Genomic DNA, 25,632 nt, shown 5'->3' on the forward strand with positions numbered 1-25,632 from the left:
TGTAACGCTTGGTCAACCGTACTGCGTTTTGTTTACAAAACTCTCGAGTCAACTTCATAAAGCCTACATATGCACATTGAATATGGCACCGGTGGAAGGGTACTGGGGAAAACAAACAGCAACAATTGATTGGTGTGAAGAGAATTATAGAATAACACCATATATAGCAGAATTTTGTAAGTATTTAATGGGATTTCAGATGATTGCAGCATCTCTCAACTACAACATCTAACACCGTGGGCAAACGGCGGATATCCGTTTCGTTGTCTATCGATAGAAAATAGTTAGACAGAATCTGTGTGTATTGTATGAAGTATGTCGCTTAATTCTGTCATAATTCATCAGTTAACATTTTCAAGTTCATATTAGTATATCTAACTGTTAATAGCTGTCAATTTATGTAATTCATTTTTGTCGTCTGCTACAATTCGATGGTTGTGCTACAAACAGGTGGTTGCGCGGCAACATACACTGTCGATATATCAGCTGTGTCCATTATATATTCGATGGACTGTTGCAGCTGAAGCCACATTTAAGTGAATTCAGTATAGTGACCCTGATTCACAGTTTCTGCTGCTGACATTATTGCAATATGACACCACAAACAAATAATTTAAAGTACATTAGGGTAAAGTGACCAATGTGTGTGGATGCATCAAACATAACATAAAAATGTACATAATTAGCCTATAGATGTCTATACCACTTGAGATTTTTTTGTAAGTTATCTTTAGTAATATCCTGTCAGCAACTTTTATACCTAATACAGACCTTGTTGTTATGAAAAGAAGTTTGATCTTAAACACAGCTAGCAGAAAACAAAATTCCAAAAAGAAAACATGTACTGCAAATCGAAATTGTAATTTTGAATGTTGCATATAATTATTTCATGTACAATATCATCATATATAATTCAAGTGATAATTCATCACTTGTGTAACAGAATTAGACTGTGTTGAGCGATGCGGTCATCAGTGACCAGGACGCTCATGCAATTATCGGTACATATGTAGCTAGAGCATCCAGCTAATGTTTGGAGGTTCGGGTTTGAACCACTGTACTGTCTGGCCACTACTTTTTACCTCTCCAGTTTCACTTGAAAATCAAGCTTATGATTTTCAATAGTCCTCTTCACAAATTACAACAATACCGTATTCGCCGGTCATAATTGACACCCATGGTGCTTAAAAATTTAACAATTAACCGGGGGCACTTACTTATTCTGGATCCAATTGTGAGTTGTGGATGAAAAAAAATCTCTAAAAACAGTCAGCCATATCTTAATTTTTTCGGTGCTCATAGCACATTATTAGGTCAAATTAAACATAACACCTTCTTTCCTTTTAAATGCATTAATGTGAAAGTTATGTAATATGGGATACTACTGTATGTTATAAGCATCACACAGTTGTAAAACAACATTAATCTATGGGATGGGGGACTTCTATGCTATAGAACTTCAACTCCTTTTCCAGCAGTGGGGAGCGACACTTATATGGGAAAGGGTGTTAATTACGGTGAATACGGTAACACAGCTTAAACATTGATTCTAAAATTGTAACAGTTCTTTTGGATTTCATAATAGAACTTCAACTCCTTTTCCAGAAGTGGGGAGTCACACTTATATAGGAAACTAGGAAAGGGCGTTAATTACGGTGAATATGGTAACCCAGCTTCAACATTGATTCTAACAGTTCTTTTGGTCTAAATATGATGGTTGTTTTTGTTTGGCATGACATGACAGTTGTGTCCATGGCAAACCAACAAATTGTTGCCTGTTACTAGTAAATATCAACAGAAGCACAATAACAGGTGTAATAATGAATGACACCTATACGTTCATTCATTCATTGCAGAGATTTCCTATGAAGAATGTCGAGATCTGCGTGTTCACGGATAAATGCAATGATCTGTTCATGTGAACAAATAGTGATTTAAAAAAACTGCTATTGAGAATGGCAAGTCAATCAGGTCGCTATATATATAGCTGTCTATAATACGATATTTCACCCTACTATTTGACCCCGAACTGAACAAGTCCATTCATTAATGCTTACTCAACTGTGGTCAGATCTAGAATCAATACGGTCACACAAAAGTCAATACCAGGACTCTGTGAAACTTTTATTGGAACGATTCTTACCTTTATTGTTGTTAAATGTACATTTGATAAATAATTGATTTCTCTAGATTTTAAAGTCCGGTGTCAAGAGGTTTTTTCTAAATACTATGATAAATACTGGAAACCTAGAAGGCTGCGGACGGAATTTGTTTACCTGGGTAATCTGGTGTAAACAGGATTAATCAGTTTAATCTGTCATGTTGTAATGATTATATATACATTAAACCAACTTTATCGCTGTAAATAGATATTGATTAACAGTTCACTTAACTTGTATTACTTGAAAATTCTGTTTTATCTAAAATATTCATTTTGTCAACTAGATGAATCTTACCATTATACATACATCTTTATATCAACATTCCAGATCGTACTGGTATTTTATGTACATGTACCACGTAACTCGAATGCACCACTTTTACTACTTTTATATAGTTTTACTATCTATGTCTAACATGCAACTGGTATACAAAATTTACATTTCATAACCATCAGGGTTCTCTCTAAATTTTTCAATAAATGGTTGAAATTAATAATAGTGATTGGGGGCTGCAGGCTCCTGTGGTGGCCAATACTTATTTCTGACAAAAATAGCCTGCTGTAAACAAGGAAATAGACGTCTGTTTTTACGGGCTTTTAACGAGAACCCTGACCATATATTTATTTTTGAAAAGTGGGGGAAAATGTGAAGGCTTCTCTGTTATAAATAGATTAATTATTTATTTAATTAGTGTTTTTTTATTTATAAATTTTATCTTAAGTTGTTTTTGTTACTGTTATAATTAATGAGGGAGAGGGGCAGGAAAGGAAAGATACAGATTAAACATATTCCATATATATTGTCAACTTATTTGGGTGTTATTTTTATTTAAGAGATAAAATTATATGCAAATTAGATATTTGTGACAGTTAAGGATGTAATTAAAAGAATTCATAAAGTTTTGTATCACAGTGATTTTCAGGGTATTTTGGGGAAAAAGTTTTTGTAACAAATTTGGAATTTTTAACTGCAAAAAAAGCAGTTTTGGGGGGAAAGTTACTCATTACTGAACATGGTATAATAAGTGATTAGATATCATAAAACAGTAAACTGTTTCATTTTATCAAAAGGTGACGACCATCACAACAGTTTCACAGTAGTTTGTTTTTAGATTAAACAACGAGGGGAGAAATTTCCGGTTTTTTTTTGTTTTTCAGCGATTTGATAATTTTTCATTGTAATTGGGAAAAAAAATCGGGGGGATTGGCATTGGGAATGGGGTCGTTTACCGACCCCAGTTAAATAAGGAGAAAAATTACTGCATCATGTGTAAACGGTTTATTAACAAATTGTTAGTGGTTTTGGTTTGATTAGTTTAACGTCCTATTAATAGCCAGGGTCATTTAAGGACATGCCAGGTTTGTTGGTGGAGGAAAGCCAGAGTACCCGGAGAAAAACCACTGATCAGCTGTCAGTTACAGGCAACTGCCCCACATGGAAGTCAAACTCGCGACCCAGAGGTGGAGGGCTTGTGGTAATATGTTGAGACATCTTAACCACTCGGTCACAGCGTCCCCTTTTGTTAGTTAACTTATATTATCTTATAAGTAGTGAATAACTATATAATAATTGTGCAAAGCCTATCTTCAATACATTTATTTAAAAATATAATTATGTAAATAGATTGTACCTTGCAAAAAGCTATAATGCTATTTGAAAATCATAAAACTATATACTTGCTTCAAAAATTAACTTAAGATACTTTAAAATATTACCAAACTCTGTGAACCTGATGTTAGTTTATATAAAATAGAAGTAAGAAAACGGGCATTGTATGTACATGTAAAACCCAGTGTTGACTTAATTACACATGTACCATAACAGGTAAAATACATATGTTATAATATATAATGTTATGTAAATATGTTTTGCAGAAAGTGCTTCATTTTCTGTGATATACTATATTCAGATGCAAATTTTTAACATCCAGAAACGTTTGCTTATACATGACTATAAATTTAATAAAACAATTTCACCAGCTGTCACAAAAGTTTGCCCTAAAAGTCCAATAATTTATAGCGTATATAAATATGTTGCTGCAGTGTTTAGTTTATTGAAATTTTGTGGATGAAATCGAGTATATGATGTAGAAAATAACTTGTGAATGAATTATGTATAGATCTGCACAGGATTTCCAAACCTAGTGATGTTTTTTTTTTCTTGTTACACTTACACGGTACATACAATGATGGAAATTATTCAAAAGATATGAAATCAGTAAAGGAATGGGTTAAATAAAGGTTGAAATGATATTGATTTTGGCTGATATCAAATGTGCATAGATTTACACTTATACATGATATTCTTTTAGAGATAAGGACATGCTTACACAAGCAGCTAGCGCAAGCCCCCAAGGCAGACATAAACATATGCAACTCTGTTCAGTGCCCTCTGTACATGGTATATGTTGTAGAGTAGACATACTAGCTAGCTTAACATTGCACATCGTGCCCTGAGCCTAAAAGATTACTATACATAAACTATACTAAACATTTATTTTACATTGATTATAAAACAAGTTATAATTAAAATAAGAACACACAGTTTTATTGACCTTGATATAAGTGTAAAATAGGGCAGGTGACCCCTTTATACTTTACATCCATGAAGGGTGGAAAAAAAACTAGAACGCCGGGAGAAAATACATGGTATCAGGCAGGTGACCCTTTTATACTTTTTACATCCATGGAATGTGGGAAAAAACCAGAGTGCCCAGAGAAAATCCATAGGACAGCTAGGTGACCCCTTTATACTATTTACATCTATGAAGGGTGGAAAAAAACCAGAGTGCCAGGAAAAAATCCATACTTTGTACATCCATGAAGGATGGGAGAAAACCAGAGTGCCCAGAGAAAATCCATGGTATCAGGCAGGTGACCCTTTTATAATTTTTACATTTATGGTGGGACGGGGCCAGCTAGGTATATAATTAAATTTAACTCATTCACCCCTGTAAATACATTTGAACTCTTCTGATCCTAAAGCAGGAACAGTTCATTATGAAATGACAGGGGTGGATGAGTTAACCACAGTACCCCCTCCCCCCCAACACAACCACCACCCCACCCCCCGCCCGATCACCCTGAGGCCTTCAGTATGACATGGTGCTAAGAGACAGTGTTAGCTGATTTTACTAGACAGAACCGGACTTCTGATATCATATTGGCCGAAATTCCAATATATTCTGTTAATGTCTTGAATTCAAAATGGGAAAATTTAGTTTGAGGAAGCACTTTGTAAGTTATCTCCCCTTTTTAGCTCGCCTATTCAAAGAATAGGGGGAGCTAATGTTGTCACCCCCGGCGTCGGCGTTGGCGTCCCATTTCACGTTAAAGTTTTTGAGCAAGTTTCTGTTTCGTCAATTGTTTAAGCTTAAGTCATCATAAATGTTTATGATTTTATTTTCCTAATGTGTATGGATGCTGAACGTGATAATACAACCAATTTGGGGCCCTTTAGGGGTTTTTTGAGTCTGTTAATTTGTCATATTTCCATGTTAAAGTTTTTGAGCAAGTTTCTGTTTCGTCAATTGTTTAAGCTTAAGTCATCAACTGTTTATGATTTTATTTTCCTAATATGTATGGATGCTGAACGTGATAATACAACCAATTTGGGGCCCTTTAGGGGGTTTTTGAGTCTGTTAATTTGTCATATTTCCATGTTTAAATAGTAAATACTTGAACATCAGCTTCTTCTGAATAGGCGAGCTTTGCTGTTCTCCAACAGCTCTTGTTTTTATTGGTCCAAGAGGACCATCTTGAACCAACACTAGCTTTTTACTGTCGAGGCCAGAAGAAAGGGATATGCCTCTTATGTAAATTAATGTATTGTATGTATATATATAATATAGGTACAAAACAGATTTAAATGACCATGAACTTAAAAGTCGGTCATTTAAAAAAAATATAGCACGTGTGTAAAGCGTGACCAGAGATTTAATTTTAAGTGACTGCCATTTAACTGTTTTAGGGGCTAGGATTAGCTTGGCAAGTAGCTGTAATGTTATTATCAGAAACATTTCCGACTGAATTTATTCCGATCCCCATTACACATACATTTATTAATCAGAGGAGATATTCAATTACATGTTGATTGTTGATATTTATAGTCTTATGCAATCATATATATTGCTTTACTATAGATCTTAAACTATTTTTAAAATCCGATTAATCTTAAACTATTTTTAGATATTTTCAATTGAATGAATGCTTGTACAGCTATTAATCATTTATAAGACCAAATAAAGAATATTCTCTTTTCCAGTAACACCCTTTAAAAATGAAGGGTCGGTAGGTAGGGATTTTTTTTTTATTTTGAATTTTTTTTTTCTTATCCCAGTTTCTTGTAGTGAAAAACTAAAATAGACTTTGTTCAAAAACCTTATATAAACCATTCGTTTCATTCGCAGGGGATTATCGGCGTCTTAAATTTACAGAACTTGTACCAAAATTCCTGATTTTGTGCAAAAACAAACAAAATTTAGGCTGCTATTTGTTTGCTTGAGGACAAAACTGATTAAAAGTTTTTGAGTAGGCACTGATTTTATAGAGTTGGTCGGGTTACCGGAAACACAAATATTTTTTTGTTTGACCTAATTACCAATGTTAACCAGTGCGTATGCATGGTTAAAAAAAAAAAAGTTTAAAAAAAAAGGACATTACTTATTATGATGTCATTGTGGTTATAAACACCCAATTTTTTAGGAGGAATATTTTCATGATCCAAAAAGACATTCATTGACATATATGGTCGTAACAATTTTATCCATGAATAATAAGAATTAGGTACGTAACGCTCCCGGAGTCAGATCACAACATTGTTTTACATCAAAGAGAAGTGGAGAAAACTAGTGGCAAGAGCAGGGCCTGCCTTTAACTGGAACCTGAGACCTCCAAACACTAGCCAGATGTATATTGAGATATCTGGTCAATGATATTTGACCAAATCCAGTCTTGCTACATGTTAAGCATGGTCAAACAGCACATAAGTAACTCATTTGCTGGGAATATTTATGGCCATGCAATTAAATAAGTAAGTTTAGTGTAGCATAGTGTTATCAATTGACCGATCCAGGTGTAATATAGCCACGTCTAGTGCTCATAAACACAAGTGTAGCTTTTCAATGTTGAAGCAAACATCGTAGCAGACACAATACCAAATGCAAAGTCACATGTGGTTTGATTGACAGCTGGCGATCCGTCAATAGTAGATCTTCGACAATACCAAATATAATGTGAATAATTTCTCAATTCAAGGAAAAAATCATTAATTAAAGTAAATGTACAAATTTCTATGAAGAGATAATGTTCTATAATTTTCCTACCTCAAAATGAACACTGCCCAGTTTCACAAACATTCCTGATATTTAAGGAATATTCGAATTCCTTAACTTAAAATTTTCTATATTAAAATCATTACAGATGATAAGGAAGGCTTCTTAACTAAAGATTTTTTACTTAATTTTAATACTGCTTTTCTATGGTGAAATTTAAGTTATGGAATTCCCTAAAGTTAAGAAATGTTCATGAAACTGGGCCCAGGCCACTGAAATTGGCAAGTATATGAAAATTAATTACTGGTCACATATGTATGTCTGCAGACCACATGGCCATAAACCTACTCTAGCTGTATTATTCTGTATTTGCATATTAAAGAGTTATCTACCCTTGCAGGTGGGTATTGATTGTGACATCATGTGTTAGTGAGCGTAACGTAATACCTTAAGGAGAAAACGAAGTGAATTGTGTTCACAAAATAATGACGTAACAAGGGAGCTAACTCTGTAAACGGCAAAAACAGAATAGTACATTACAACTCTGAAACTTGAAGTCAGTACATTTATTCTTGCAATTGCTGTAAAATGAGTAAAAACAGTTTTTAAATGACTAAAAGTTGTTATTTTGTCCAGGTTCTCATTACAATTATAACTTCCCTGATCCTAATTTGACAATCAAAACTTTTGTGAGGATAATATTAAGGAGGATAGTTTTCAAAGGCACACTATACCTTTCTGAGGTGGCTTTTAAGTTTTAATTAAAATGGTAATGTAAAGCGAGATTGATAATTTCATATTGCCACAAAAGTTAATAGCTTACTGTTCATACTACACTTATCATGATTTTCTCAACAATTTAGTCAATATAAATCAAATGTTAATTTTTATAACGCGGGTCATCCTATGTTTCCTGCTGTGGTCCTAATTAATGGCCATGAGTCAACTATTACTGCATCAGACCGCAAAAAAACAAGATGAATATAACATTCACTGTTAACACAGTTTACGCAGGAAATCTTGCATTCGTTTGGTGTTGTAACTTCATCTTAGGCCATCACTATGTATTTTCTTACGTTATAATATTGTTTTTAAGAAAATCTTTAAGTGTTGTTTCGGAAAGGTAGTGTGCCTATCATGTGTATTAGCTCTTTAAACCAAGTTGTAAGTATAATTTTGTAAGTACTGTCTAATAGGTAAAGTGGACAAGTTCTATTTTCCTGGTTTACAAATCATTAAATCATTATATTGCTATTTCATCGTCACACAGCTGTCAAATTTTCCACTTACTCTAATATGCCACAGAGGAAATGTGTCATTTTGTCATTAAATTACATCTACACTCTTACTCTCCTGAAGTTCGAAAATTTATTTATATACATTTATAGATTTATAACTTTGGTATATATCTTTATATAATAACTAGTTCTCTTACAAATGAATATAATTTTTCTATCAGAAAGGTTTTACAAGGTTTCATCAATAATAATTTGCTTGAGCCCACGCCCCGACCAAAGTCCGTGCCCGTTATTCAAATGACCTTATTTATGACATTACGGTAATAAATCCTGTCTGGTAATATTTTTTTAAGCCTGTGTCCGATAACAAGTTCATGTCTGAAAATGAGCCCACTTATGTTGTGATCTCACTGAATCTTAGGATAAATTTGTAAATATATCAAGGTTCAGACAAAATAAAAATAAAAATATCAGTCAAAATTAAATGCATCCAAGAGACAGGGCAAAATGGTCCTTATAGCCAGGTGTTCCTTATACACAGGTTGAAATCTGTTGATTTTGGTCATTTGGGACCCTAATAAGTGGTCGTAATAAGCAGGTGGTTTGTATACAGAGGTGGTCACTAAAGACAGGTTTGACAGTATGTAAATCTCTACATATGTATTAATAATGAGTAAAGATACTCCACCGCCGACAGAGCATAAATGATATTCATCATTTGAACAATAATTGGTGTTTAATCGTGTATATATAGGTCTAATTAAAACAAAAAATAATATAAAATCATTTATTTCGCCTTTGGTGCATGTGCAATCAGTACTAATCCATATAGGATATAGTGGCACGGAATTTTTTCGGGATGCAATTAATTAATTTATATATTTTTATTGTGAAGTAAAATTAGAAGCTCAAACTTTTCAATGGTGGTAATGGTCTAAAGTAAGTAACTTTTGTAACTGAAGAAAAATACTTAATCGTCTGCTCCTGTTTTTGATAGTGAAAAAATACCGTTTGTCAGCGGTGGAGCATCTTTTAAGATTTCCTTTCTATACATGTATAAGTATAACGACCTAATCATGTGAATTGAGAATGACATACACTATGTAAATAAACCGTATTCTATCCTGTAAATGTCCAGATAGGACGCTTAATTAATTAAACAACTGAGAAAATTGAGAAATCTGGATGGTTTATAGGACTAGATTGAGACTAACACGTTATACAATTATTGTACAATTCACAAAAAGCCACAAATCAATTTGCGAAAGAAACCAAAAAAGTAGTATTTAGTACTTGTTTTCGGTATGCAAATAATTAACTTTTAGATAAATCCTACGTGCTTCAGATGCAACCTGGTATTTTTAATCCAAATTATAAACTAGGAGTTTGAAAAAAGGGAAAAGGAGATGGGAGGTCAGTGCTTCTAGGGTCGATTACAGTACTGGTATCATGATATCATAGTCAACAAGACCAGCTGTCACGGTTTAGTACATCATGTGGCGAAAGCGTCATTTACCTGTGTTTATGACACCTGAAGCAAACATTGTACTAATGTAAACATGATATCATGTGAAAAAGTGAGAATTTCAAGAATTTTTTTTATTGAGGTCAAATTAAGGTCACTGGTAGTTAAATGAAACCTGAGTTATGAATTGTGAGGTGATGGTATGTTATTGTATCTAGGTATTTCTGTTGGATAAGCTGAAAGAGAAACTTGATCTAGCTAAAACCAAAATTATTATAACATATTCAGCTGTAACTAGCACCCCTATCAGCTTATAAGTGCCCCTCTCCCCTCTTCCGGAAATTAAAAGAGTTCCTTATTTAGTCCTTCCCCTCTTCTGGAAAAGGAGTCCTTATAAGTAACCCTCCCCTCTTCTGCTCTGTTACATGAACTCGTGAGGCGTTCATATGTAAATCACAATGTGATAATGCATATTGACATATATGGTTTCCTACAATAGTTCCCATATTCTATTTAATTTTTTGAGTCCTCTGGGTGCTAATTACAGTAAATACAGTAAGAATTTCTACTGGATAAGCAGAAAAAAAATTGATCTAGCCAAAACTAAAATTTGATATACAAGTTAATGGAAATTGATTCTATGCCTTCGTCATGCTGCTAGATGTTTGATGAAAGTTTGTACATGTATAACATCATATCAGTTTGACAACATGATATGTATCTGTACATGTTATATAAAATGTACATATTATATACATGTATATCAGCTTAGCCAACCGTAGAGGAGGAGGAAGTGACAGTTATCAGACCGTAAATGCCAATGATCGGAATGGCACATGTACGCGAAAATGGACAGGAGGGGGGATTATACATAATTCAACTCATTCACCCCTGAATTTTCACAATGAACTGCTCTAGTCTTTGATTTAGAAGAGTCTAAATGCATCTTCAGGGGTGAATAGGTTAATAGGGGAGTAATTTATATCTCCACGAGGCAATTGGTCTCTGTAGAGTTATCTGGTAAATAAACACATGTTGTAAGACAGACAGAGAGAGAAGATCATGCAAATTGCACTTTTAAATGCTTTAAATTGCCTTTAATGCATTCCAAACTGCTCAACAGAAATATGTAGAAATGATGTGGCCCGGTTGGATGACATTTGTAGAGAAGTTATCTTCCTCGTGATATAATCTGAGTGTCAGTTGAGCTATATAGAGAGTAATTGGTTCTCCCTCTCAACCCATAGGTCACAAAATAATATATCAGCTGTATAAATCTTGAAATTTGGAATTTTCAAATACTGGCTGTGGTGGACATATTGTTATAAATATAAGTGCTGAATATTCTTCATATGAAACATTTATCCATCATTTATTTCTTTTAGCTTAGGTTTTCTATGTACAATTTCTCAACACACATGATTTATTATTATCTATTGAATTACTAAAACAGCATATTGAATAGCCAGGGATAATATTAAACAAATGGTAGATTAATTTGATCTGCGAAATATTCTTGACAGCCGGATAGCGAAAATTTAAAGCTGCTGAAATACCACTTTCTGGTTTTTAGCTATAATCTTGAATTGTTACCAACATAAATAACGACTATATGAAACAAATTATATATTTTGTAAGGCTGTGGTATCATTGGTCTCCTTGTGATAGCGTATGTTTTGGGAGGCTGTGGTATACTTGATTCCCTAGTGATAGTGTGTGTGTTTTGGGAAGCTGTGGTATACTTGATTTCCTTGTGATAGTGTGTGTGTTTTGGGAAGCTGTGGTATAATTGATCTCCTTGTGATAGTGTGTGTGTTTTGGGAAGCTGTGGTATAATTGATCTCCTTGTGATAGTGTGTGTATTGGGAGGCTGTGGTATAATTGATATCCTTGTGATAGTGTGTGTTTTGGGAGGCTGTGGTATAATTGGCCCCCTTGTGATATAGAATGTATGTTTTGGGAGGTTGTGGTATAATTGCCCTCCTTGTGATAGCTGTACATGTTTTGTTAGGCTATTTTTTAATCACATAGTCTCTTTGCTATTCAAAACAAGCTCATGACTATGTCACCTCACTTGAGCATTAATATCTAAGTCAGATAAATTGCACTGGCACACACATTTTCTTTAAGTGTGTACAACTTCATTAGATAGATATACAATCTAATTAAACACTGGTCCCTCACAGTGTATTTATAACCTAAGCGTTGATTAATGAGTAATGTCTATAGAAATCAACAAATCAATCACTGTGCCACTGAATGGTTATACCAGTAATGGCCTTGATGTAGACATTGTGAATATAAAAGGTTGACTGCATAAAGAGTCACATTAAAGGTCAAGGACATACGCGTTACTACTATTTAGTACTGGCGTGGTTTGGATGTGTCGTCTGAGGTAATTGTAGACGTCGGTATTGTCATTAACAGGCATAACCTGTGTTTGACAGATGGTATTAATGATAACACCAAATATCTATATCTTACTTGACACTCCCTCCTTGTAAACATCAGATATATTAGATAACATTAAATTCCTGATTCCTGACCTTTAGCCTGATCATAAAGCTGTGATATATATATATACATTATGTGTAGAGCTTGTAAAACCAAAATTTTACATATACAATATTACATGTATATCTATATGTAGTAATTACTACAATGGCAAATAATAAACTGTTAAAAGGGAGAACATGATTCAATCAATGAAATGTATTAAAAGTGAAACAATTTAATTGCTGAAAATTTAAAAGATGTAGCAATGGATGTGTGATACTAAAATGAAATATTGATTCATAATGTGGTAAAAACGGTATAAAGCTACATTTAGTATATCAATAATTCGAAATAAAAGGCCAAAATAAATTCAAGTAAAATAAAAAATCATTTCAATGGAATATATATTCATGATCAGCCACTATAGGGCCTTCTTCAATCTTCAGTCCAAAAAGAAAATCAAATATTGATTGATTGATTGATTGATATCATTGATTGATTCATTGATTGATTGAGAATGGAAATTGAGCGCAAATACAAAGGAACCTGAATCTTTATGTAAAGTGCACTGTTAAGTCAAATTTATTTCCCTGATATATTGTTTATATCTGTTTTGTCTCTTTTACAGGGAACACCATCAGCAACTTTATCTTTATCATTCCGACGTTTATTGTCTTATATATCGCCGTCATACAGAACCATGAAAACCGCTACAAATGGTGCCATATCGGTGTTACAAGTAAGTTATTCTACGAATAAAACATATAGAATTCTTATTCTCTTTGTCGAAGTTTATTATCATGTCTACAGTGACACCTGTCTATAAAGACCACCCATAGAATACGGCAAAAGTGGTCTTTATACACAGGTAAATTGTGTTTAAAATGATCATTTAGGACCGTAAACTGGTCTTATTTAGCATATCGGCTTTATCCAGAGGTGGTCGTTAAGGCAGGTTTTATTGTAATTGTTTGGTTTACAGACTTGTGTGATGTCTTTAAACAAAATCAGCTATTAAAGGAAAGAAGTTTAAAATTGTAGAAGAGTTAAATGGTAGAAATCATAAAATCGTGTCTGTTGGATTGTGAATTTGTTAAAGCTGATGTTTAGACACATATTAATGTGTAATAATTTATTGACATTTGTGCAAGGTGCAGTACATTTAGAACAGAGTAGAAATGGTTGTTAGTACATATTTGATTATATTTAAAAAGGTCTATTATCATTATTCATTCCAGGTGTGGGTTTTGGGTCCTGGTGTTTTCATATGACGTTATTGTACAGTATGCAGGTGAGTAAAATATAAACTATATTACTTTAAATACTACTATCTATCAACTTATTCTTTCTTATTTGCTTCAATAATTGAACAGAATACCTGCAGGCAAATTCTATAACCGGCCTCTTTCACCTCAAGGTTTAGAGTTTTACTCCCACGTGAGGCAGTTTGCGGATAATTGATTGTATGTCAGTGATTTTTTGTTAGTACTGAGGTTTTGAGATCCAAAAACGATGTAGGTAATATTTTGACATGATTTTGGTGACATCATAATCGAAGTGAAGAGTTTTACGTGCCGTCACGCTATATATATCGTTTCGGGGCACTCGACACACATCATAATCACTGGAAGGTACTTTATAATTTACTTAAAGATGCTCCACCACCGACAGAGCATACATGATATTAATCATTTGAACAATAATTGGTGTTTAATCGTGCATATATATGTCTAATTAACACAAAAAATAATATGAAATAATTTATTTTGCCATCGGTGCATGCGCAATCAGAACTTCATTCCATATAGGATATAGTGCCATGGAATTTTTTTCGGGATGCAATTAATTATTTTTTATATCTTTAACTTAAAGTAAAATTAGAATCTCAAACTTTTCAATGGTGACAATGGTGGAAAGCAAGTAACTTTTGTAACTGAATAAAAATACTAAATCGTCTGCTCTTGTTTTTGAAAGTGAAAAAATACCGTTTGTCAGCGTTTGTTAACCCACATCATTTTGTCGTCAGTATTATAACAGGTGCAATGTATATTGATGTTTATTTGTTCATTTTCCAGCTGCTGGATGAACTACCAATGATTTATAGCTCATGTTTTCTACTATATTGTCAGTAAGTATACTTAGTCTCATGTTCTATAAACCAAATCATTATAAACCAATCATTTATTGTCAGTAAGTATACTTATATATAGTCTCTATTAAACCAAATCATTTATTGTCAGTAAGTATACTTAGTCTCATGTTCTATATACCAAATCATTTATTGTCAGTAAGTATACTTTGTCTCATGTTCTATAAACCAAATCATTTATTGTCAGTAAGTATACTTAGTCTCATGTTCTATATACTATATTGTCAGTAAGTATACTTAGTCTCATGTACTATATACTATATTGTCAGTAAGTATACTTAGTCTCATGTTCTATAAACCAAATCATTTATTGTCAGTAAGTATACTTAGTCTCATGTTCTATATACTATATTGTCAGTAAGTATACTTAGTCTCATGTACTATATACTTAGTCTCATGTTCTATAAACCAAATCATTATAAACCAATCATTTATTGTCAGTAAGTATACTTAGTCTGATGTTCTATATACTATATTGTCAGTAAGTATACTTAGTCTCATGTTCTATATACTATATTGTCAGTAAGTATACTTAGTCTCATGTTCTATAAACCAAATCATTTATTGTCAGTAAGTATACTTAGTCTCATGTTCTATATACTATATTGTCAGTAAGTATACTTAGTCTCATGTTCTATATACTATATTGTCAGTAAGTATACTTAGTCTCATGTTCTATATACTATATTGTCAGTAAGTATACTTAGTCTCATGTTCTATATACTATATTGTCGGTAAGTATACTTAGTCTCATGTACTATATACTGTATTGTCAGTAAGTATACTTAGTCTCATGTACTATATACTATATTGTCAGTAAGTATACTTAGTCTCATGTTCTATATACTATATTGTCAGTAAGTATACTTAGTCTCATGTACTATATACTATATTGTCAGTAAGTATACTTAGTCTCATGTACTATATACTATATTGTCAGTAAGTATACTTAGTCTCATGTACTATATACTATATTGTCAGTAAGTATACTTAGTCTCATGTTCTATAAACCAAATCATTTATTGTCAGTAAGTATACTTAGTCTCATGTTCTATAAACCAAATCATTTATTGTCAGTAAGTATACTTAGTCTCATGTTCTATAAACCAAATCATTTATTGTCAGTAAGTATACTTTGTCTCATGTTCTATAAACCAAATCATTTATTGTCAGTAAGTATACTTAGTCTCATGTTCTATATACTATATTGTCAGTAAGTATACTTAGTCTCATGTACTATATACTATATTGTCAGTAAGTATACTTAGTCTCATGTTCTATAAACCAAATCATTTATTGTCAGTAAGTATACTTTGTCTCATGTTCTATATACTATATTGTCAGTAAGTATACTTTGTCTCATGTTCTATAAACCAAATCATTTATTGTCAGTAAGTATACTTAGTCTCATGTTCTATATACTATATTGTCAGTAAGTATACTTAGTCTCATGTCTATATACTATATTGTCAGTAAGTATACTTAGTCTCATGTACTATATACTATATTGTCTCATGTATTGTCAGTAAGTATACTTAGTCTCATGTACTATACATATTTCAGAAGTTACTATCAGTCTATATACATATTGTCAGTAAGTATACTTAGTCTCATGTTCTATAAACCAAATCATGTTCTATAAACCAAATCATTTATTGTCAGTAAGTATACTTAGTCTCATGTTCTATATACTATATTGTCAGTAAGTATACTTTGTCTCATGTCCTATAAACCAAATCATTTTTGCATGTAATTAAAGTTCACATATTTGATGTGGTGACAAGAAATCACAGAAATGAATTATAGCAAAAATGTCTCAAATGAATTTTAAGTGGAAGCAAAGAGGTCTCAAAACGTCAAAATTCAATCATGAAAAAATTATGATGCGTGAAAACTTGAAATTAAGTCACTGTGAAAATAAGTTTACAGTAGTTTGTCTCTCAAACAGTGTTACATGTATATTAGTCGTAACCCTGGTGAGTCTTAGCCTCATTGTACCAGTACCTCTAGAGACAATTTCTCTTAGTTATTACGCTCAGTTGAGCGTTGAGCGTTAGGGTAGTAAAGTCAGAGGTCCTATGTTTGATCCCTAGCACTAGGCAGTTATAAAATTTATATAAAATCCTGCACTCTGTTACATAGTCATTGGCAATAAGTTTTCTAGGACGACTACTTAACCAGTACCGTAAATGGGTGAACAAGCACATCTGGAGGGGGTCACGGTGGCCGAGTGGTTAAGATGTCCCGACATATTACCACAAACCCTCCACCTCTGTGTCGCGAGTTTGAATCCCATGTGGGGCTGTTGCCATGGAGGTACTGACTGCCGGTCGGTAGTTCTCTGGGTACTCAGGCTTTCCTCCACCAACAAACCTGGCACGTCCTTACATGACCATAGTTGTTTATAGGACGTTAAACTAATGAACCATCCCCCCCCCCCCCCCAAAAAAAAACAACAACCTCTATTTGGTCAAGTTATACAATTCTGCTTTTGCAAATTACAGAATTATCTCCCTTGAGGATAGGAGCAAATGATTAACACTGTTTCTTTGACATTACACCCACAAACAATTGTGCTATTAACTTTATCATTATACCTACTCCTAAGAACAGATCCCCTAGTGACAATATGCAAATACACAAATCTAAATTAATTACGTTAATCTGAAACATTTTAATCCACCATGCTGTGATATACGTATGATGTACTTTTAGTTATAATTATGTATCTCTTCTTCAGATTGGAGACCACAAGTCCAGAGAATTACCATAATCGTCCACTACAAATATTTTTTATAGCTATATCTATACTTATTACAGTGGTAAGTAGTGATTTATTTATTACCTTTTCATTATACAACATCATGGCTACATTTTGGTAGATCCGGCCTTCAGCTGCCACTTGCTGAAGGGTTTATTGTGCTCCATTGTACAGCTAAATAATAGTCTACTTTCATTGTCCCATATTACTGTTTGTTTCATATTATGTAATCGTGTTTAAATTTTTTTCCACACGGTTGGAATTACTTCTTTGTTCCATACTTTTCATTATACAGATAGAGTTGTCTGCTCTTAGTTAGTAGATCTTGATTAGTTTGGGAGAAAGGTGATTCTTTCTACTAGTACTGCCACAAACAAATATACATTGTATATATTGTTTGATAATAGCAGACAACACAGGGCCCAGTTTCACCAACATTTTATGACAACTTTAAACTTCAAGGAACTCCTCTACTTAAAACTTTCCACTTTTCAAAGGAGGTACATGTATTACAGATCTGAAGTTAAAAGGCAAAGTCCTTAATTTCTGTAATGCTTTTCATTGGAGCATTTTAAGTTAAGGACAACATTAAAATTAAGGAAAGTTTGTGAAACTAAGCTCTGGAAAATTAAAATTTGTGATGACCTGTCAAACTCTGATATTGAAATTATTAATTGACTTAAAAATACATAAACTATACTTTTTTATTGAGACATACCAATATCACGATCAGATATATACACTGCCCTCCAAAAGTTCTGTTACATATGTTAAAATTTGCTAGCAATTTATCTCTGAAAAAACTCTCCAAAAAACAAAAATTAGTTAGAGAAAAAAAGATGAATAAGTTGATAAATAATATATACTGATGTCTGTATTACCAAGATTTACATGTTTCTGTACTTTATGTATATATTTAAAATTGCATGTGTAACAGAACTTTTGGAGGGCAGCATATACAATAGTCATGTTCTTATTTTATGCATTGCACTTATCTTACTTATGCATGTTTTCTTTTATAGATATACGTGTCAACAAAACATGTACTTTTCTTCCAAGTAAGTACTCCACACTGATGTCTTATCACTTTCTTACAGAAAGAACTGATGACGCTATATATATGTTCATATTCCATATAATATAATAAAAGAATACAGTGAACTGCTTTACAATATTGAAATTCATTATCATAAATAAAAATAATCTGATTGCATTTCCATTTGTAGTAAATAAATACCAGAGATCAAATTTCAAAAATGGTGAAAATATATAAAAAAAATATTTTTTGCAATATTTCTGGTTACATTTCAGGCTTGTTATGGTATCATGGTAATGTCCATGGTCATCATTACCATCAGAATTATAATGTAAGTATCATTTTATAAATAAGTGTTTTTAAAATGTTATTCAAAGTGCATAGTCGGGCAAAGAAAACCAGTCTAAATGTGTTTATTGGCCTTCCAAATGTCCCCTTATATTTCAAAATGGCGATCAAGTTGTGCTTACGTTGTCCAGTTTAGACCATTGATATTATGGAAAAAGCCCCATGTAAATTTAACACTATTCTAGAAATAAATTCTGAAAGCGAGGCTGCCTGGGAATGTCAACACGGATATAGGCAGCTGGGAGGATATTTTATTATTCCTTTAATACCAACTAAGTGCAGAGCGATTTTGATGGGAAATTTTAATTTTTCAAATTCATAAGAAATTATACTCGATATATCAACACCATTTTAAGGTTTGAAATTGATTCATTTGAATGGCTTTAGAATTTATGATAAATGAAATATTTAAAAGAAAAAATGGGAGATTAAGATGGATTCAACTGAATGGTTTTAGAATTAATTAAGAAGCTACATTGTCGACATAGCAAAATCAAAAGTTATAAATTGGAAAATAATTGAAATTGATTCAGTATATATACTAATCTTATTAATTAACAGCTATAAATAAAAGAATTCATTAATTTGATTGACATGCATTCTTAGTCAGTGATGCATTCATATCATTTTATCAGCTTTAGGTGTAGTAGATGACTTGTGTGATTTAAATGTTTGTAACAAAAATGATGATGGGACATTTTCTATTTATTGCGATATCATTACTATGCCAACAGGACATTGCGACACAGTAGAAAACTATATATAGCCTCTCTGTCGACGTATGTGATGGGAGTCGTGGTTTGGATCCTTGACCAACACTTGTGTGGTCAGTTAAAGTAAGTTGATGGTCAGGGCCCGATTTCTCGAAACAAAAGTGCAGACTTAAGTCAAAACTTAAGTTTTTCTCCTTATGTAACTTATATGAAAATTTATGACTTAAGTCAGTTTTTGACTTAAATGTGTTTCAAGAAATCGGGGCCAGTTAGCATAAATTGGTAGCATCAAGGATGGGATTTCACAGGACATTGGTTTAGTTACGAAAATTCCAAACTATGAAATAAGAACTGCTAACCAGATTTCAATTTTTTTTATTTGCAAAAATTTAGTCTTCTTCTTTGAAGTCAAAATTGTGAAACTTTTAATTCGCAAAATTAATTGACTATTCAGTTGTTTTTTTACAAACTGTTCATTTTGTTTTAAAAGAGCTGTGCGGTCAGATGTGATGCCACGAATGTTGTCGCCGGTCACAGAACTTCACGCCTGGTGGCACTTACTGGCCGGAATAGGAACTTACCTATCTGTGTTCTTTAGGTAATATCATTTTTATCATTAATTACAATATTCTGCCTTTAATTTAAAATTTTACTGAACTAAAAATTAGTATGAATTAGTGGGATAGTGCAAAAAGTGCTTACTGTTTTCGACCGAATAAGTGCCCAGGGCGTTCTAAAATTAAAAAAAAAAAATGAAAAGAGGCTGAGAAGACAAAATTGCTGCAAATATATAAGTTTTGTGAAGTTTTGGTCTTTACGTATGCCTGGCCAACTGAAATCGAGGCCTGTAAAAGGGTGAGGGGCGCTTATAGGGACATGAGCGCTTATTGGGTCAAATACGGTAAATAAAATTATTTCCAAAATAAGTATGTTTACATTATTGGTATAATATTACACTAGCAATAGTGACATATACAAAAATATTTAAATGATACACATGCAAAGTGGATATCAGGCGGAATATGTGATAAACAGATTTTTTTCTCAAAGTACATTGTAGTATATGTTGAAGATGCTCCACCGCTGACGAATGGTATTTTATCTCTATCCAAAACACGAGCTGACAAATTAATATTTTACTTTCGGTCACAAAAGTTACATACTTTACACCATTACAATCACTGAAAAGTTTGAGCTTCCTATTTTACTTCAAGATGAAAATATTGAAAATAATTAATTACATCTCGAAAAAATTCCGTGGCACTATGTCCTATATGGGATGAAGCACTGATTGCACATGCACCAAAAGCAAAACAAATTATTTTATATTATTTTGTGTGTTCATTATACATATATATACAATTAAATCCCAATTATTGTTCAAATGAATAGTCTCATTTATGTTCTGTTGGCGGTGGAGCATCTTTAACCTATTTGTTCAATTAGGAGTTAGATTTTCTTTGTATTGAGGTTGTGTACATACTTGCCTTCATGCCCAAGAAAAAATAAGATCAGGATTCCCCATCATATTTTCTCTCTTCTATATATACTCAAGAAATGATCTTGAATTATCTTCTTTTATAATACTGTACATATGTATTTATTAATAAGTAACTTTTCTTCTTTTTAGTGCACACACGAGGTACCTCTATTTGAACAAAAACCCAGAAATTCATGTAAGTACTACTACCAAAACTACATTCTCATTACTTTCACTCACTGTATATTTGGAATATGCAATGACATATATTTTAACCTTAGATATACCTTTGAGTGTATATAGGAGAAAAGACATAATTTCAAGTGTGTAGATAAAAAAAAACACTTAAATTTTCAAGACAATCTGACCATTAATATCAAAGATACATAGAACACAAATTTACTTACAAAATATAAAGATAGTGTGTATATGTAATAGTCAGAAATACAAGACAACACAGTAACGGAATATTGTATAGTAGTGGTAAGTTCTATAAATGGTTGGAGAACGTGATACCGTATTCGCTGTAATTACCGGCCCAGAGCACTTGAATAGTAACAAAGGGATGGATGGGGGGAGGGGTGTATTAATGAACCAAAATAGAAGTTATGAACAACAATTAAAAAGTCAGTCATATTTCAAATCTTTCTGTACTCATGGCACATTAATCTGTTACAGAAGACATGGTGTTTCTTTTATACTGTAAGACGCTTTATCATATCGTGATTCATATGTAAAAGACTCCCAAGTTCATGGAATATGGTATAGGATGCTGGTGTTAGAGGCATGACATGTTGTAAAACATTATTAAATCCATGAAAAGGGGGCGTTTATACAACTTCAACTCTTCTCCAGAAAAGGGGAGGGGCGTTCATTACGGCAAATACGGTATATACCTAGACCATTTCAGACTCAACATAAGAACTCTTTATTGATTAAAGACAAGAAAAAATGTTTGATATTTAAAAATACTCTAGGCATTAAGTGCCGGACAGTATACACATGTACCTGAATAGTGTTTCACAGGGAAATTAAGAATAAAACATTTAATAGCAGGGATCATGTAAATAACAATAATCATTATTGTCTTTTTGTTATGCATTTTTACACGTCAATGATACAGATTTGTTTTAATTTTATTGGAAATAGTACTAGTATATATGTATAAGTAATCACTTTTATTTTTCGTTCCAGTTTTGGATGGGTTTCTGGCCATACCTCTCAGTTCCATCGTTAGCGAAGTCAAGATCAAAACACCGGAGATTGTCGTCATAGCCCTTATGTAGAAGTCATTGTAACATTATTTGTCCAGGAAATATTACAGCCCACACTTACCAGCATAATATTACAACATTTGTCAGTACATTGTGTTAAAAAGATCCATCCCGTAAGTCAACAAGAAATTGAAACAGGTATATATGAATCGGTGTTAAAAGAATCTCTAGACTTACCTCCCTTGCATATCGTACGTCACCAAAGATCTATCCCCAAGAGACAGCTGAAGATGAAGAGAAATTGGAACAGGTATTAAGGAATCTATGTTAAAAGAATCGCTAGACTGGACATCTCCTCATTTACCTCCCTTGAATATCGTTAATCACGTTTAAGAAGATTTTTCCCACAGACAAGTGAAGATAAAGAGAAACTGGAATACATGACAGGTGTAAGATTAGAGTAACTTGTATAGTAATGTTCAATTGGATCTCTTGTCAGTTACCTCCCCTTGCATACCATAAATGACCATGAGAAACTAATTTATTTTCGCGATATCATCCAAATTCATCATGAAAATTATTCCTTGTTTGGAAGTAGAAATAAAGACCTAATTATTAACCATAATGCATTTTGTCATCAAGACTTCATTAAAATTACATAATACTGGTATAAGAATTAATGTATTCCCTCTCATTTTCACAGTGATATTTCATGGGTTAGTAGTGTACTGGGTAACTGCGAAAATTTCATCGGCAAAATAATACCTTGTAAGTAATAATTAAATTATTATGTACTGTATACTATTAGCCGTATTGCAGAATTTTGGTTCGTTAAAATTTTATTTTCCGAATAGAAATTGAAAAGCAAAATTTGTCATCAACGAAAATAGTTGGCTATACAGTACTTGTGGAGATTAAACTAAGGGAGGTAACCAGTCTTCATCTGTGTACGGTGTATATATGTTTGTGTGAGATTGACCATAATTGTATAGAATATTTGTGGAGATTTTAATGTGATTTTCCTTATTGATCGATCAGTATGGATGTCATAAGTTTCACTTTGGCTATTGTATAGCTTTATACTTAATTAGCATACAGTTATTCATCTTAACTCATTCACTCCTAAAAGCACATGTAGACTCTACTAAATCAAAGAGTAGAAGAGTCCATTATGAATTTTCAGGGGTGAATTAGCTAAAGAAAAAATTATCTTCTCAAAAATGTTGCCTTATGTGTAATAATGTGTTCTGGTGTCTTTACAAGTGGAACAAGCTGGACAATGATGAGTTTGAAAAAAATATACAAAGTATTTTTTATCGAGTATTTCCCTTTAAGATAGTGAAGCTTTAGGGCCAATATAAGAAGAAATATTTTTACAATGAAAGTTTTACTTTATCATATGCCCTTTTCAAGTGTATGCTAAATTTGTATAGTTAAAAACTTAGAAAAAATATTTAACTCATATTCACCCCTGAAATTTCATAATGGACTGGTCTTGTCTTTGACTTAGAAGAGTCTAAATGCTTCTTCATGGGTGAATGAGTTCATGCAAGGTTCATTTCTTCTTTCTATTAGAAGTATTTTGAATAAAAAATGAATTTGATATTAAAACTGTTGTCTATAAAATTTCAAATAAATGAAATGTAAGTCAGCATGCATTTAGGATTTTCTAACTAGGAGAGAGATTATTGTGGCTACATTGTTAATACTAGCCTTGTAACTTTCACTGCCTTATGCTCACGTACTCAACTGGGTAAAACTGAAAAAAATGGATGATCTGGCTCAGAGTCAGATAATTGTCAGAAGCAAAGTCCATTGTTTAAATGTATGTATTCACGGTGTGCATTTACAGTTGTCATAAATTTTTGAAGATATTGTTGTGAAAATCTACTAAAACATTTAGATATAATATATTTGTGAAGCATTTTTTTTGTGTGTAAGAACTAGAAGAACGATTAAAAATGAGCATTAAGTATATATAGATCTGGATAATGTACATGTAGCAATATGTTAGTAAAAAGTTTATAGGACTTTCAACTGTTTACATGATTATAGATATGGTAGATAGATAGATATTTATTATATACAAATACTTGTGAAATATTTATAAAATTCTTATCCAATTTACATCCATGACAAATGTCATGTGTCTTCCTTTTGTCTATTTTATCCTGTGTTCTGCTGCTATCCAGTTTTGTCCCAAAAATTTCGTCCAAAATATTTTAAAATCACCTGCTTGCCTTTCTATGTCCTGTTTTAACTCAATCATCCCTGAATTTTCATATTGGACTGATCTAGTCTTTGATTAAGAACAGCCTAACTGTGTCTTCAGGGGTGAATCAGTTCAACCCATTCCCCACTTCAAGTTCCTTTTGCCACAACTTCATTTAAGTTCCAAAACATGTGCATCTAGTTATACATGTATACATTCCAATTAAAGATACTTAAACATAAATGAACTCCTCATTATAATTAATAGCATCAATAATTAACATCATTGTCAAGTTATAAGTACCAAATATATTTCAAAATGCATTTTATGAAAAAAGATGACAATTTACTCTTATATTTGTATATTCTTGTCAAAATGTTTCTATAACCTAATGCGCTAGTCATTTATTTCTTGTATCCATCTTTTTATATATTAATTGAGATACCTTCACACTACATACGTCTAGTTAGTATTAGCAAATCTTGCGTTAACGTCTTGTATTAGCAAATCTTGCGTTAACGTCTTGTATTAGATCTCCTTGTTTGCTTGTTCACATATGTGTATATATATTACCTGCTTTACGTTTTAAACTTTAATCTTTGACTAAAGCTCGTAATTATTAATGTCTCTATCCTTTCTGTTGGACTTTTAGGTTAGAGTTAACATGAAGCCAAGTCACAAACAAATGTTAGCATTAAGCAATCAGGTTGTCTAGAATTAGAAAATAAGAATAGAAGAAAACATTGTGGGTAAAGTACGATTTACTGTTGATAAGTCACACCTTACGTAAAAAAAAAACATGTCAAAGTGTGATGTTATAATTACCATATGGAAGGACTATTTGAGGATAAATTATACTTAATTCCCGTCGTTCTGGAATCTGGGATGGTGGGACTATTTGAGGATAAATTATACTTAATTCCCGTCATTCTGGAATCTGGGATGGTGGGACTATTCGAAGGTAAATTATACTTGATTCCTGTGGTTCTGGAATCTGGGATGGTGGGACTATTCGAAGGTAAATTATACTTAATTCACGTCGTTCTATGTTCTCGAAACCCTCATATTATGCTTACACATCAATGC

At 32.6% G+C, this 25,632-nt stretch overlaps 1 protein-coding gene across 1 annotated transcript; it reads left to right on the top strand.

The window, feature by feature from the left end:
* LOC138308230 (alkaline ceramidase 3-like) lies at window positions 1-25,044 on the top strand. The gene is made up of 11 exons (XM_069249212.1): window positions 1-176; window positions 13,262-13,372; window positions 13,872-13,924; window positions 14,709-14,761; window positions 17,523-17,604; window positions 18,566-18,601; window positions 18,855-18,910; window positions 19,662-19,763; window positions 20,131-20,238; window positions 21,271-21,316; window positions 22,315-25,044. Exons 1-11 carry the CDS (start codon window positions 83-85, stop codon window positions 22,393-22,395), a joined length of 822 nt encoding a protein of 273 aa, XP_069105313.1. The 5' UTR covers window positions 1-82; the 3' UTR covers window positions 22,396-25,044.
* Window positions 25,045-25,632: the final 588 nt, after the last annotated feature.

This window comes from Argopecten irradians, chromosome 14 (assembly GCF_041381155.1).
Source record: "Argopecten irradians isolate NY chromosome 14, Ai_NY, whole genome shotgun sequence".
Classification (NCBI taxonomy): Eukaryota; Metazoa; Mollusca; class Bivalvia; order Pectinida; family Pectinidae; genus Argopecten; species Argopecten irradians.